The 12,090-nt window shown below is 44.9% G+C and overlaps 1 protein-coding gene across 9 annotated transcripts in view; it reads left to right on the top strand.

Annotated features, from left to right (window-relative positions):
- Positions 1-12,090, top strand: part of LOC106576070 (non-muscle caldesmon) — a 54,323-nt gene that overhangs the window by 38,387 nt on the left and 3,846 nt on the right. For 7 of the 9 annotated variants that reach the window (XM_014152938.2, XM_045699716.1, XM_045699715.1 and 4 more), the window contains 8 exons: positions 278-351; positions 795-1,059; positions 2,157-2,297; positions 4,645-4,688; positions 4,809-4,884; positions 5,307-5,441; positions 5,640-5,732; positions 8,183-8,251. In XM_014152938.2, coding sequence (XP_014008413.1) covers positions 278-351; positions 795-1,059; positions 2,157-2,297; positions 4,645-4,688; positions 4,809-4,884; positions 5,307-5,441; positions 5,640-5,732; positions 8,183-8,251 — 897 coding nt within the window. Of the gene's footprint in view, positions 1-277; positions 352-794; positions 1,060-2,156; positions 2,298-4,644; positions 4,689-4,808; positions 4,885-5,306; positions 5,442-5,639; positions 5,733-8,182; positions 8,252-9,732; positions 9,799-12,090 lie in introns of all 9 variants that reach the window. The other 2 variants (XR_006760111.1, XR_006760112.1) reach the window with 1 other exon arrangement.

Genomic DNA, 12,090 nt, shown 5'->3' with positions numbered 1-12,090 from the left:
GTCATGTCTACTCACTTTCCGCAACCCCCCTGTTTTGCTCTCAGATGTGTGTCCCAAATGACACCCTATTCCCTACATAGTGCACCACTTTGAAGACTTGGCCAAAAGTAGTCCAATGGGGGACGGGGTGTCATTCTGGACAAAGCCAGGGTCACAGAGTGGAGTCACTGGTCCAGGTTGGAATGGTGTGATGTCACGTAGAAGCACCCACGCACAGACACAAGCACTCCTTCATTCCCGGAGTTCAGTGTGCTCAGCGTGTGTTCTGTGCCTGCAGGTGAATGAAAAGCAGAATGGAGGTCTGCACGAGGAGACTCCTCCAAAACACAAAAAAACAGAAAGGACCCTGAGGTAGGAGCCAGAGACATATGTGCCCTAATGGTTTAATGCTACACGCAACACATGCACGCATGCGTACACACACATACAAACGCACTCTGTGGTCTTCACTTTACATTGGTCATGATTCAAAATATGGGGGGAGGAGAGCGGTGGGAGAGTATTGCCCAAAGCGTCTGTAAGGTAATTGAAAGGCATATTTATCCCAGCGCACACAAACACTCTGTTGTTTAACGTGATTGGTTTCTAGAGCAGAACTGCTGTGTTTGACACGGGTCATGTAATCCTAGCTCCCCAGAGGGAAGCACTAGAGTGAAACCTTAGACACACTGTTACCTTAGACAGCGCCAGGCTGAGTCTTGGTGTGTGTACGTGTGCATTTGTATGCTTGCACGTGTGGCTGTCTTTCTACCTGTGTGACGACGTTAACCTATCTTCCTGTGCGGGACCCGTAGCCGCGGCAGCGTGCGCTCCCTGGAGGCGGGGGCGGAGGAGCAGGACGACGCGGCGCGCCTGGAGGCGGAGCTTAAGCTGGAGGAGCTGAAGCGTCGCCGTGACGATGCGGAGAGCGAGGAGTTTGAGAGGATGAGACAGAAGCAGCAGGAGGCTGAGCAGGAGCTGGAGGAGCTGAAGAAGAAGAGGGAGGAGAGGAGGAAGATCATAGAAGAGGAGGAGAGACAGAAGAAACAGGAGGAGGCCGAGAAGAAGGACAGAGAGGAGGTAGGGTTTGAAGTGGACAAGGGGAGTGTCTCTTTAGCGGTGATGTCACTCGTTTTCTCTCTCTCTCTCTCTCTCTGTGCCGCTCTCCTTCACTGTTCTGCACTCTCTCTCTCTCTCTCTCTCTCTCTCTCTCTCTCTCTGTCTGTCTCTATCTCCGTCTCTGTCTCTCCCTCTCCTCATCTCAAGACTGTTCAGTTGATTTAGTCATAACACCTGTTGAAGATAACAGCTATATGTCATATTCCTGCCTGCTTCACCATGACATGATCTTATTTTACTGCATCCTTATCAGCACACTCCTATTTGAATCCCAATAATAATTCATTTATAGGCCATCATTCTTCTTCCCCTGCTATATGACCTCACCCTAACATATCTAAGCTATGATAGTCAGTCCATAATTTGCCTGTTCATACTTGCACTTGACACTGCACCATTCACTGTCCGATCACCTAGTCTACTGTAGGTAGTAGTACTGTAATAGAAAACAAAAGAATAGAAAAACCCTGGTTGTTAATATTATTGCACCCATTGACTTCAAGCGAAGAGGACAGGTTTCTCTGGTTCCATCTCAAATGGCACCGTATCCCTATAAAGTGGACTCATTTCGATCAGGGCTCTGCGGGTACGGCTCTGGTCAAAAGTAGTGCGCCATATAGCGAATAGGATGCCGTTTCAGACACAGCTTCTGTCATTTCCAGACAGGTCTCTGTGCTATGCTTGGCTTTGAACATGGGGTTGTCTCATGTTGTGGTGTATAAGAGACGGTTTTGTGTCAGGGTGGGAGAAGCCTGGATATAGGTGGACATCAAATAGAAGCCTGGATATAGGTGGACATCAAATAGAGGCCTGGACATCAAATATAAATAGTGTTTACCTACTGTACAGTACCAATAAGAACAGACTGTAATACAGTAACATAAACTGTAAAGAAGTATTTTCACTAGAGGAGTGGTGCTTTGATCTATAGACTACGCCAAAGTTCACTTTAGAGGAAGATACCCGTGCTTAGTTATCGTTTGCGTGCGTACATTCCTGGTTGTGCGTGTGTGACCGTTTTAATAACTGAGCGTTCTGCTGTGTTCCGCATCTCTCAGGAAGAGAAGAGGAGGATGAAGGAGGAGATAGAGAGGAGGAGGGCGGAGGCGGCCGAGAAGAGACAGCAGATGGGGGTGGAGCCTGTCGACGGAGAGGCCAAACCTTTCAAATGCTTCAGCCCCAGAGGATCCTCCCTCAAGGTCAGTTCAACAACTTCTGACCTTTGACCTCTCAGTCACATCCCTCTGTGTTGTCTGTCTATGACCATGTCCGAATACTGTCACATAGCTTTAACCCTGTCGTCAATCCAGCAAGTACACTGCAGGGATCCTTAAAGCTACTCAAGCTCTTATATAATAGGTTGTACGTCTTAGTCTTTTTCATGGCATAATCTCTACCTTAGCTTAATTCACCTATTCTAGGTAACAGGACAGTTTTACTGGGAACACTATGGCGTCATTGTTGTTGACAATAAGTGTCTCTGTTCTGTTGTCTTCTGTCTGTGTGGGTTTGTCTGTTGTCTTGCTACTGCGTACAAGGCATGGAAACTGGAAATGCCACAACTTATCACCATAAAGATAATATTTTTCATGGAGTAGTGTGTTTAATCAACTTATGTGAATAAACGCTCCAGTGTTGCGGAAATAAACTCCCATGCAGTGAATGTCCATGGGGGTTTTCACTATTCTGCCAATGGAGAAAATCGAATTACTCCAAGTTTAGCAAATATCCATCTCACAGGCTGGACTCACAGAAACCTGCCCTGAAATAGTCTTACTTTGTGTGTTAGTGGGTTTTTTTAATCGTTTTTGAGGTAATAATCTATTTCCATTTGTTGTCGTTTGTGGTCTGGTCTGTTGGTAAATGTTAACATCCTTCCATTCCTCTCCACAGCTTTACTTTGTCATCATGTTCACTGTAGGTACAGCTGATGGTAGAAGTTGCCCATAGGTTACAGATCTAGGATCAGACTACCCTTCCCAATATCTAAACCTGAACCATTAGGAGGGAGGAACGTAAACCAGACCCTAGATCAGTGTCTATGGGCAACGTTGTTCTACTCATAGCTAATGCGTGTGTGATGCATTGTTGTGAGGTTATACTCATTCCAGTGGCTGTGCTAACATTATTGTTTTACAGTGGAGTGAGTTGTGTACCTTTTGTTTGATTCAGACTTACACACTAGTCATTTTAATAGAAGTTGTATTTATTTTAGTTGATTCCTGCAGTGTGTTGTTCCTGTAGTTCAAGTCACGATGCCATAGTTGTGACAACATTTCCTGTAGTTCCAGTGTAACAAAGACACAGGAGGACATACTCAGATCCTCTTGTACTATTCCAGATTAGTGACATTAGGATACAACGTTCCAGAAGTATTCCAGAGTAGTGACATTAGGATACAACGTTCCAGAAGTATTCCAGAGTAGTGACATTAGGATACAACATTCCAGAAGTATTCCAGAGTAGTGACATTAGGATACAACGTTCCAGAAGTATTCCAGAGTAGTGACATTAGGATACAACGTTCCAGAAGTATTCCAGAGTAGTGACATTAGGATACAACGTTCCAGAAGTATTCCAGAGTAGTGACATTAGGATACAACGTTCCAGAAGTATTCCAGAGTAGTGACATTAGGATACAACGTTCCAGAAGTATTCCAGAGTAGTGACATTAGGATACAACGTTCCAGAAGTATTCCAGAGTAGTGACATTAGGATACAACGTTCCAGAAGTATTCCAGAGTAGTGACATTAGGATACAACATTCCAGAAGCTGCAAATAGGAGTCAACACAGTTAGCTAGACAAAGAGAGCTGCTCCCTTCAAGAACGTCAGACTCTGAGGATGCAGGAAACCGATTAGGTTAATAGGATTAGTGTACCCGCGTTGGAATGGGAGCTCTTTAAAATGTGCTGCTGCAGCCTGAGAATGGGGTATTTCCTGTCGAGAGGAGTATTTTAGGAACACCCACATTCAGTAGCAGAGCTGAGCTAGAGACCAAGCAGGGTCCTTTTTTATTACATTTTTTAGAGGGAGCAGGTATGGATGGTTGTTTTTTTTTTCTTTTCAGGAACGTTTTCCCCCCCTCTTAGCCCCGTTGTCGTATATCATAAACAGCAGTCGGAGCGAGGTTCCCACAGCGCAGGGCCTGAAAAAGGCCTGTGCTGCTCTGCTCTATGCTTTTCCTGGCTGGGTGACAGTAGCTGTAGCTAGTGCTGTGGAGAACAGAACAGTCAGTCACATTGTGTCTCGCTGGGCTAGGAAAAGCCCAGTCTAAACAGGGATGTAATGGGTCTGGTAAAAAAAAAAGGGAAAGGTAGAACAAGAGAAGGAGGGTGCTGCTGGGTTTGGATGGTGTGTGGGATGTGGGAGTACTGTGTGTGTGTGTGTGTGTGTGTGTGTGTGTGTGTGTGTGTGTGTGTGTGTGTGTGTGTGTGTGTGTGTGTGTGTGTGTGTGTGTGTGTGTGTGTGTGTGTGTGTGTGTGTGTGTGTGTGTGGCTACTGTCTAATAAATGGTGGATGCATAATTCACTGATCTGTCTACAGATCGGTGAAAGGGCAGAGTTTCTGAACAAGTCGGCACAGAAAAGGTGAACAGTCATTTCCATTCATTGTTTGAATCACAACCGGTGCTCTCAGTGTGAAGTCATACAGTTCAGTAATAAAATGACCCTTTGGCTAATTCTGTTGTTGCTGTATGTTCTGAGCAGCACGGTGAAGACGTCTCACTCTCCTGTCGTCTCTAAGATTGACAACAGACTGGAGCAGTACACCTCTGTTGCCCAGGTCAGAGGTTACACATCAACACACATCACCTGACTAGACCTACTGTTACCAATGAGCCCTATGAGCACAATGAGAAAAATGTTGGAAAGAAATCTTGTGTTGACTGGGACTGTATAACTGTTACTTACCATTGCTGATGATCATATCCAGCACATAGAGTATATTTCAATACTGCTCTGAGTCTAAAAGCTACAGTACATGCATTAGATAATGGTAATGATACTGTACTACAATGTGTTTTATTTATAAGCCTACTCTGTATGGCTCCTTTCTCGAGCCCATTTTAAACAAGTCACAAATAGAGTTCCAGATATAAAAACACAAAATAAGACATTTCTCTTCTCTCCTTTGCCGACATCGATCATTCCCCACTCTGAATCCAACACTAACATAGTCTCCCATTCCCTTCTCTCCCTATACAGAACAAGGAGATGCGGTCCCCACGCTCCGGTGCCGTGGACCTGCCAATGGTGACAGATGGGATACGTAACATTAAGACCATGTGGGAGAAAGGCAACGTGTTCAACTCGCCCGGGGGCGGCGGGGGCACGTACAAGGTGGGGACCGGGAAACAACAGGGACTCTGGAACTCCGTTTGGGAGGAAGTCAGGACCGAGAGGGATTGGGGGGGGGCTGAGAGAGAGGAAGGGGCTCGTTTCACTGCCACTTCCTGTTCATCCTCGATGACGCCCAGGGCGTTCTGCTAAAGTTGAAATTTGTCCGTGTCTTTTTTTCTGTTCCCCCTCGCCACACAGGAAGCAGCTGGGATGAAGATAGGTGTGGCGGGCCGCATCAACGACTGGCTGAATAAAACCCCCGAGAGCAAAACGCCGGGAGGAAGGCCCGCGGTAGGTCGTCTCCACGACAACCACTTACTGTACAGTGCGTTTGTCCTCTTTGCACTTCTTTATCTAATCCTTTATTGAGATGAACAAGGGAGACAGCAAACAGACACTCATTATGGAACATACTATATGTGTGTCCCCAACTCAAGTGTTGCTCCTGCACTTGAGCTGTAGTATAAAGCGAGTATCCATCAGACCAGAGACTTAAGCTCATTTGACACAACTGTGGGAAGCATTGGAGTCAACATGGGCCAGCATCCCTGTGGAATGCTTTTGACACCTTGTGGAGTCCATGCCCCGATGAATTGAGGCTGTTCTGAGGCCTAAAAGGGGGGGGGTGCAACCCAATATTAGCAAGGTGTCCCAATATTAGGAAGGTGTCCTCAGTATACACTGAGTGCCCTGTTTTGTACACTCAGTGTATACAGTATTTACTAATAGTTTTGAGAAGCGCTGTTAGCTACCATGTATTTTTTTGTTCATGTATTAATAATTGCCTGCAAATAATGGAGCGGTAGTAAGATGATGTGCCGGGTTGGGAGAAATAGTCTAGCGTCACATAGGGAATTTGAAATATAAATCATAGCAAAGTGGATGAGCTGTTGAGTTATAACCATGAAGTCATGATAGGAAAAACACATCGCACTTAACAGCAGTCATTTGTTTGTGTTGTAAAAGCACATATCACATATTGTCGGAGTATGTATTAGTTTTAATATGAAATGTGGCATGGTTCCTACCATGGATCACATGCAGGTTATCAGAAGGACTTAGGGATTTAGTCAGACAGGCTGCTTCCCATGCTGGGCTGCATGGATGCATTCCAACATACCAGTGATTCATCTCAAATGGCACCCTATTCCCTATGTAGTGCACTACTTTTGACCAGGGCCCATATTCCGCGTTTATCCCAGTATTTTACCCAAGAGGCTCAGGCTTTTCTGTTTCCATCTACGCGGGCTCGGCACCCGTGTCTCTCCGAGTCATGGCTATGGTGGACCTGCTCTAATTAGGAGCCAAGCCCCCGGGTACTTTTCTGCTGACAGTTACTTAACAATTGTTAACTGTGAACTTTAACACCTTCTCACAAAGCAACAGTCTTGAATGATGCAAAGGTCGTCGATTCTGCTCGCCGCAAGTCTTTAGGCGGCAGGTGGTTGAGAGTGTTGGGCCAGTAACCAAAATGTCACTGGTCTGAATCCCCGAGCTGACTAGGTGAAGAATCTGTTGATGTTCCCTTGAACAAGGAACGTGACCCTAACTGTTCCTGTAAGTCGCTCTGGATAAGAGTGTCTGCGAAATGACTTAAATGTAGTGTCACACTGATGACAACGCAACAGCTGACATTAACATAACACTGGCATCCCGCTGGTGTGGGGGGTAAGTCTCAATGGAAAAGCAGAGTACTCCATAAAGCTCTGATCAAAAATAGTGCATGGAATAGGGGTGCCATTTTGAATGCACTCCAGTCCTTTAATCACTGTAGTCAACTCCTGGACCATATTTCAACTTCAGACAGTGCTTATTTTAAGATGTTCAGGCTGCACTCAGAACCTGTTTTCGAATAGGTGCACAGTGTGAGGGCAGCACTAGACGTGAATGCAAACTTACATACAGTAGCCACTGCCATAACCACTGTAGGCGTCATAGATCATGGTGGCGTAGTGATACACCATGTGGCCACTAGAGGGCCGTTGCCATGGTGACGTGGCGTTGAGAAGAAGTAGTGCAGGAGGTCAGGGCGTTGTGAGCGGTGTGTGGTGTGGCTGGTTATACGGTCGGTAACATGATTGATACCTGCTGCTGACCTTTGATGTGTAGCTTTTTTAAACAGCTATGAACCCCTGTAGTTTTGCACGGATGTTAAAAGTGACTGTCACTTAAATAATTTACGTAAAAGACTTGATTGATGAATCATGATCGCTCTCCGATATAGATTCTGATATGGGTGACTGACTTGCTCTCTGGGAATGTTTGCTCTGGTCTGCCTCTCTGCCTGCTGACAAATTATGTCTTGAAATGACTGCGACATCTATGTGTCTCCCTCTTGTGTTAAACGGACCATAACAGAATTGCATTTCTGAAAGAATATTTACTGTGACTGTCCTTCTTTCTTCTGTCTTCTTTCCTTTTAGAAGCTTCTTCCATTCTTCAATCTGACTGTTTCTCATTTCCTCTCCAAGCTCAGCACCTCTCTGCCTGGTAGTCCTTCTCTCTGTCTTCCTTTCTTGTTCCTGCTGGACTTCTCTTTCTGCCTCCTCTCTCATCCCTTTTCTCAGCACCTCAGGTATTGTAAAGTAATACAACCCAACTGTTGACGTATTACTGTTTCCTCAACTCAAATACTGCAGCCATTGTTGGAATTGTGTGTCTTGAATATGAGTTGAAGAGGACTACAGACACTGATGCACCCCCCCCTTCTCTTTTTCCATCCCTCCCATCTCTCTCTGCAGGATCTGAAGCCAGGTGATGTGACTAACAAGAGAAGTCTGTGGGAAAACAAGGGATCCTCCCCAGGCAAGGTAACCTGGCCCACCAGAACTCTTCATAGTACACACACACACAAACACTCTTAGTACCTTTTTTTCTATCTAGAACCTAAAAGGGTTCTTCAGCTGTCCCCATAGGAGAACCCTTTGAAGAACCCTTTTTAATTCCAGGTAGAACCTATTTGGTTCCAGATAGAACCTTTTGGGGTTTTGGAAAGGGTTTTCCTATGGGGACAGCCGAAGAACACACACACGCATACATAAACACACATGCATAAACACACATACCTGAGTTTAGACCATGGCTAATGCCATGAAGAATGTACACTGAACAAAAATATTAACGCAACATGTAAAGTGTTGGTCCCATGTTTCATGAGCTGAAATAAAACATCCCAGAAATGTTCCATAGCAACAAAAAGCGTATTTCTCTCAAATGTTATTTCACAAATTTGTTTACATCGCTGCTAGCGAACGTTTCTCCTTTGCCAAGATAATCCATCCACCTGACAGATGTGGCATATCAAGAAGCTGATTAAACAGCACTATCATTTACACAGGTGCCCCTTGTGCTGGGGACAATAAAAGGCCACTCTAAAATGTGCAGTTTTGTCACACAATAAATACACTGCCACAGATGTCTCAAGTTTTGAGGGAGCATACATTTGGCATGCTGACTGCAGGAATGCCCACCAGAGCTGTTACCAGAGAATTGAATGTTCATTTCTCTACCATAAGCTGCCTCCAACGTCGTTTTAGAGAATTTGGCCTCACAACCGCAGACCACGTGTATGGCATTGTTTTTGTGAGCGGTTTGCTGAAGTCAATGTTGTGAGCAGAGTGCCCCATGGGGGCGGTGGGGTTATGGTATGGGCAGGCTTAAGCTACGGACGACAAACACAATTGCATTTTATCGATGGCAATTTGAATGCACAGAAATACCGTGACGAGATCCTGAGGCCCTTTTAAAGTATCTGTGACTAACAGATGCATATCTGTATTCCCAGTCATGTGAAATCCATAGATTAGGGCATAATGAATTTATTTCAATTGACTGATTTCCTCATTATGAAGTTTAACTCAGTAAAATCTTAGAAATTCTTGCTTGTTGCGTTTATATTTTTGTTCAGTATAGTTACAGATATGCAAAAACGTAGCAAAAATCCTAAAAATGATTGGAATTTGTACCATCATACTTTCTCACACAACTGTGCCCCAAATGGCACCCTACTCCCTACACAGAGCACATTTTTTTTATTTTACTACAGCCCTATGGGCCTTGGTCTACCGTAGTGCACTACATAGGGTGTAAGGTACCAATTGGGACACATATACAGTACACTCTACAGTACATTCACATGATGTCACACAACAACAGTACACGGAAAAGTATACCTGGGGAATGTTTTGAGGCCCTGTAGTATTCATTTGTTAGTTAATAATATCATATGATGTACATTTGCCAGCTAGGGGGATAACAACGGCTTGTTGCTTTGTCTTGTTTTTGTTTGAAGAGCTCTGAAGAAGAGCTCTCTTAGCTAGTTGACTTCACCGTTAACTAGTCTGGAAACCCTGGAGAGGTAAAGATGTTTTAAAGATGTCAACTTCACTGCACTGATATTATCACTGGAATGACTTCAGTCTACTACGATGTCAGGTCTTCTAATCTTTTATTGGTAAAAATACACTCAGGCCTGGTCCCAGATCTGTTTGTAGCAATGACCATAGGAGTTGGCAAGGCAGCACAAACAGATCTGGAACCAGCTGCACTGTAAATAGAAGTCACTGTTAAGGGCCATGTGTTGTGCTATTGCTATTCTATGGATAATTAGAGCCTCAAGTGCCTTTCACAAAATGGCTGTTCTATTTTTTTTTTCCAGCCTCTCATTTCTATGCCCCTCTTGACACAGCAGCACCCATGCTTCCTGTATAGTCCTTTCTACTTTGTTCTATATTTCAATTCATGTTGTTGTAGAAGTACAGTCGTGGCCAAAAGTTGAGAATGACACAAATATTAATTTTCACAAAGTCTGCTGCCTCAGTGTCTTTAGATATTTTTGTCAGATGTTACTATGGAATACTGAAGTATAATTATAAGCATTTCATAAGTGTCGAAGGCTTTTATTGACAATGACATGAAGTTCATGCAAAGAGTCAATATTTTTAGTGTTGTTTTTTCAAGACCTCTGCAATCTGCCTTGGCATGCTGTCAATTAACTTCTGGGCCACATCCTGACTGATGGCAGCCCACTCTTGCATAATCAATGCTTGGAGTTTGTCAGAATTTGTGGGTTTTTGTTTGTCCACCCGCCTCTTGAGGATTGACCACAAGTTTTCAATGGGATTAAGGTCTGGGGATACACTCACACCTGCCTGCTGCCATTCCTGAGCAAGCTCTGTACTGGTGGTGCCCCGATCCCACAGCTGAATCAACTTTAGGAGACGGTCCTGGCGCTTGCTGGACTTTCTTGGGCGCCCTGAAGCCTTCTTCACAATAATTGAACCGCTCTCCTTGAAGTTCTTGATGATCCGATAAATGGTTGATTTAGGTACAATCTTACTGACAGCAATATCCTTGCCTGTGAAGCCATTTTTGTGCAAAGCAATGATGACGGCACGTGTTTCCTTGCAGGTAACCATGGCTGACAGAGGAAGAACAATGATTCCCAGCACCACCCTCCTTTTGAAGCTTCCAGTCTGTTTTTCAAACTCAATCAGCATGACAGAGTGATCTCCAGCCTTGTCCTCGTCAATTACTCACACCTGTGTTAACGAGAGAATCACTGACATGATGTCAGCTGGTCCTTTTGTGGCAGGGCTGAAATGCAGTGGAAATTGTTTTTGGGGGATTCGGTTCCTTTGCATGGCAAAGAGGGACTTTGCAATTAATTGCAATTCATCTGATCACTCTTCATAACATTCTGGAGTATATGCAAATTGCCATCATACAAACTGAGGCAGCAGACTTTGTGAAAATTAATATTTGTGTCATTCTCAAAACTTTTGGCCACGACTGTACACTTCATTTTACACATAATACATACACTTGGCCTTGCTAGCAGAACCAATCCTTGCTACTGTATGTGTTGGTCCTTTTAACCACATTCTGAACAAGCAATTGTAAGGACAGCTATCTCCAACCTCTACTGTGTCCCTTATAATACAGGACCCCATGGCGCTCCAATGACCACAGTGTTGGCCACAACCCCACCATGTGGCCTCTGTTATTTACGAGGATGATATTTCACCGATAAAAGACACAATAATGATATTTATTTATGGAATGGCTTTAAACTTGGCCCCTGGAGCGGAGAGGCTTGTGAAATAGGCCTTGCTCTGCAGTCTCCCGATAGCTGAACACACAGACAGAGTACAGCAACCTGCCAGCAGTGCAGTCCAATCCTGTGGCGAGCCACATAGAGCTGGAGGGGCACTAGTCTGCTGGTTAGTGCTGACGTAAACCAGGCGTGGAGCTGGGGAAGGTAGGGGGCTAGCAGTTATGAGCTGTGTTATTAACTAACCACACATTGCGGTGATGTCAGGAGAGCTGTATGAGGGGATAGGGTATGTAGGGGCCTGATGGGCTTGGGATGAGTTCATGGGAACGGGCGGGATATTAGTGTTTGCGTCCGGAATGGCTCTGGTCAAAAGTAGTGCACAGTGTAGGGAATAGGATGCCATTTGCGACACAGACAGGACAGTGTTACCGCAGGGAACTGTGGGAGATGTCGTCCACGAACCACCACGACCAGGCTTTACTGGATAGGCTTAGTGTGGTTGTGTGTTTTTTGTAGATGCAGGGTTTGGATGTGTTGGGCAGGATGTGAACCCTGTTCATGTTGTTTCCCAAATCCCCCGATTGGCTGGAATAA

This window comes from Salmo salar, chromosome ssa17 (assembly GCF_905237065.1).
Source record: "Salmo salar chromosome ssa17, Ssal_v3.1, whole genome shotgun sequence".
Classification (NCBI taxonomy): domain Eukaryota; kingdom Metazoa; phylum Chordata; class Actinopteri; order Salmoniformes; family Salmonidae; genus Salmo; species Salmo salar.
This window is presented reverse-complemented; position numbering and strand designations above follow the sequence as displayed.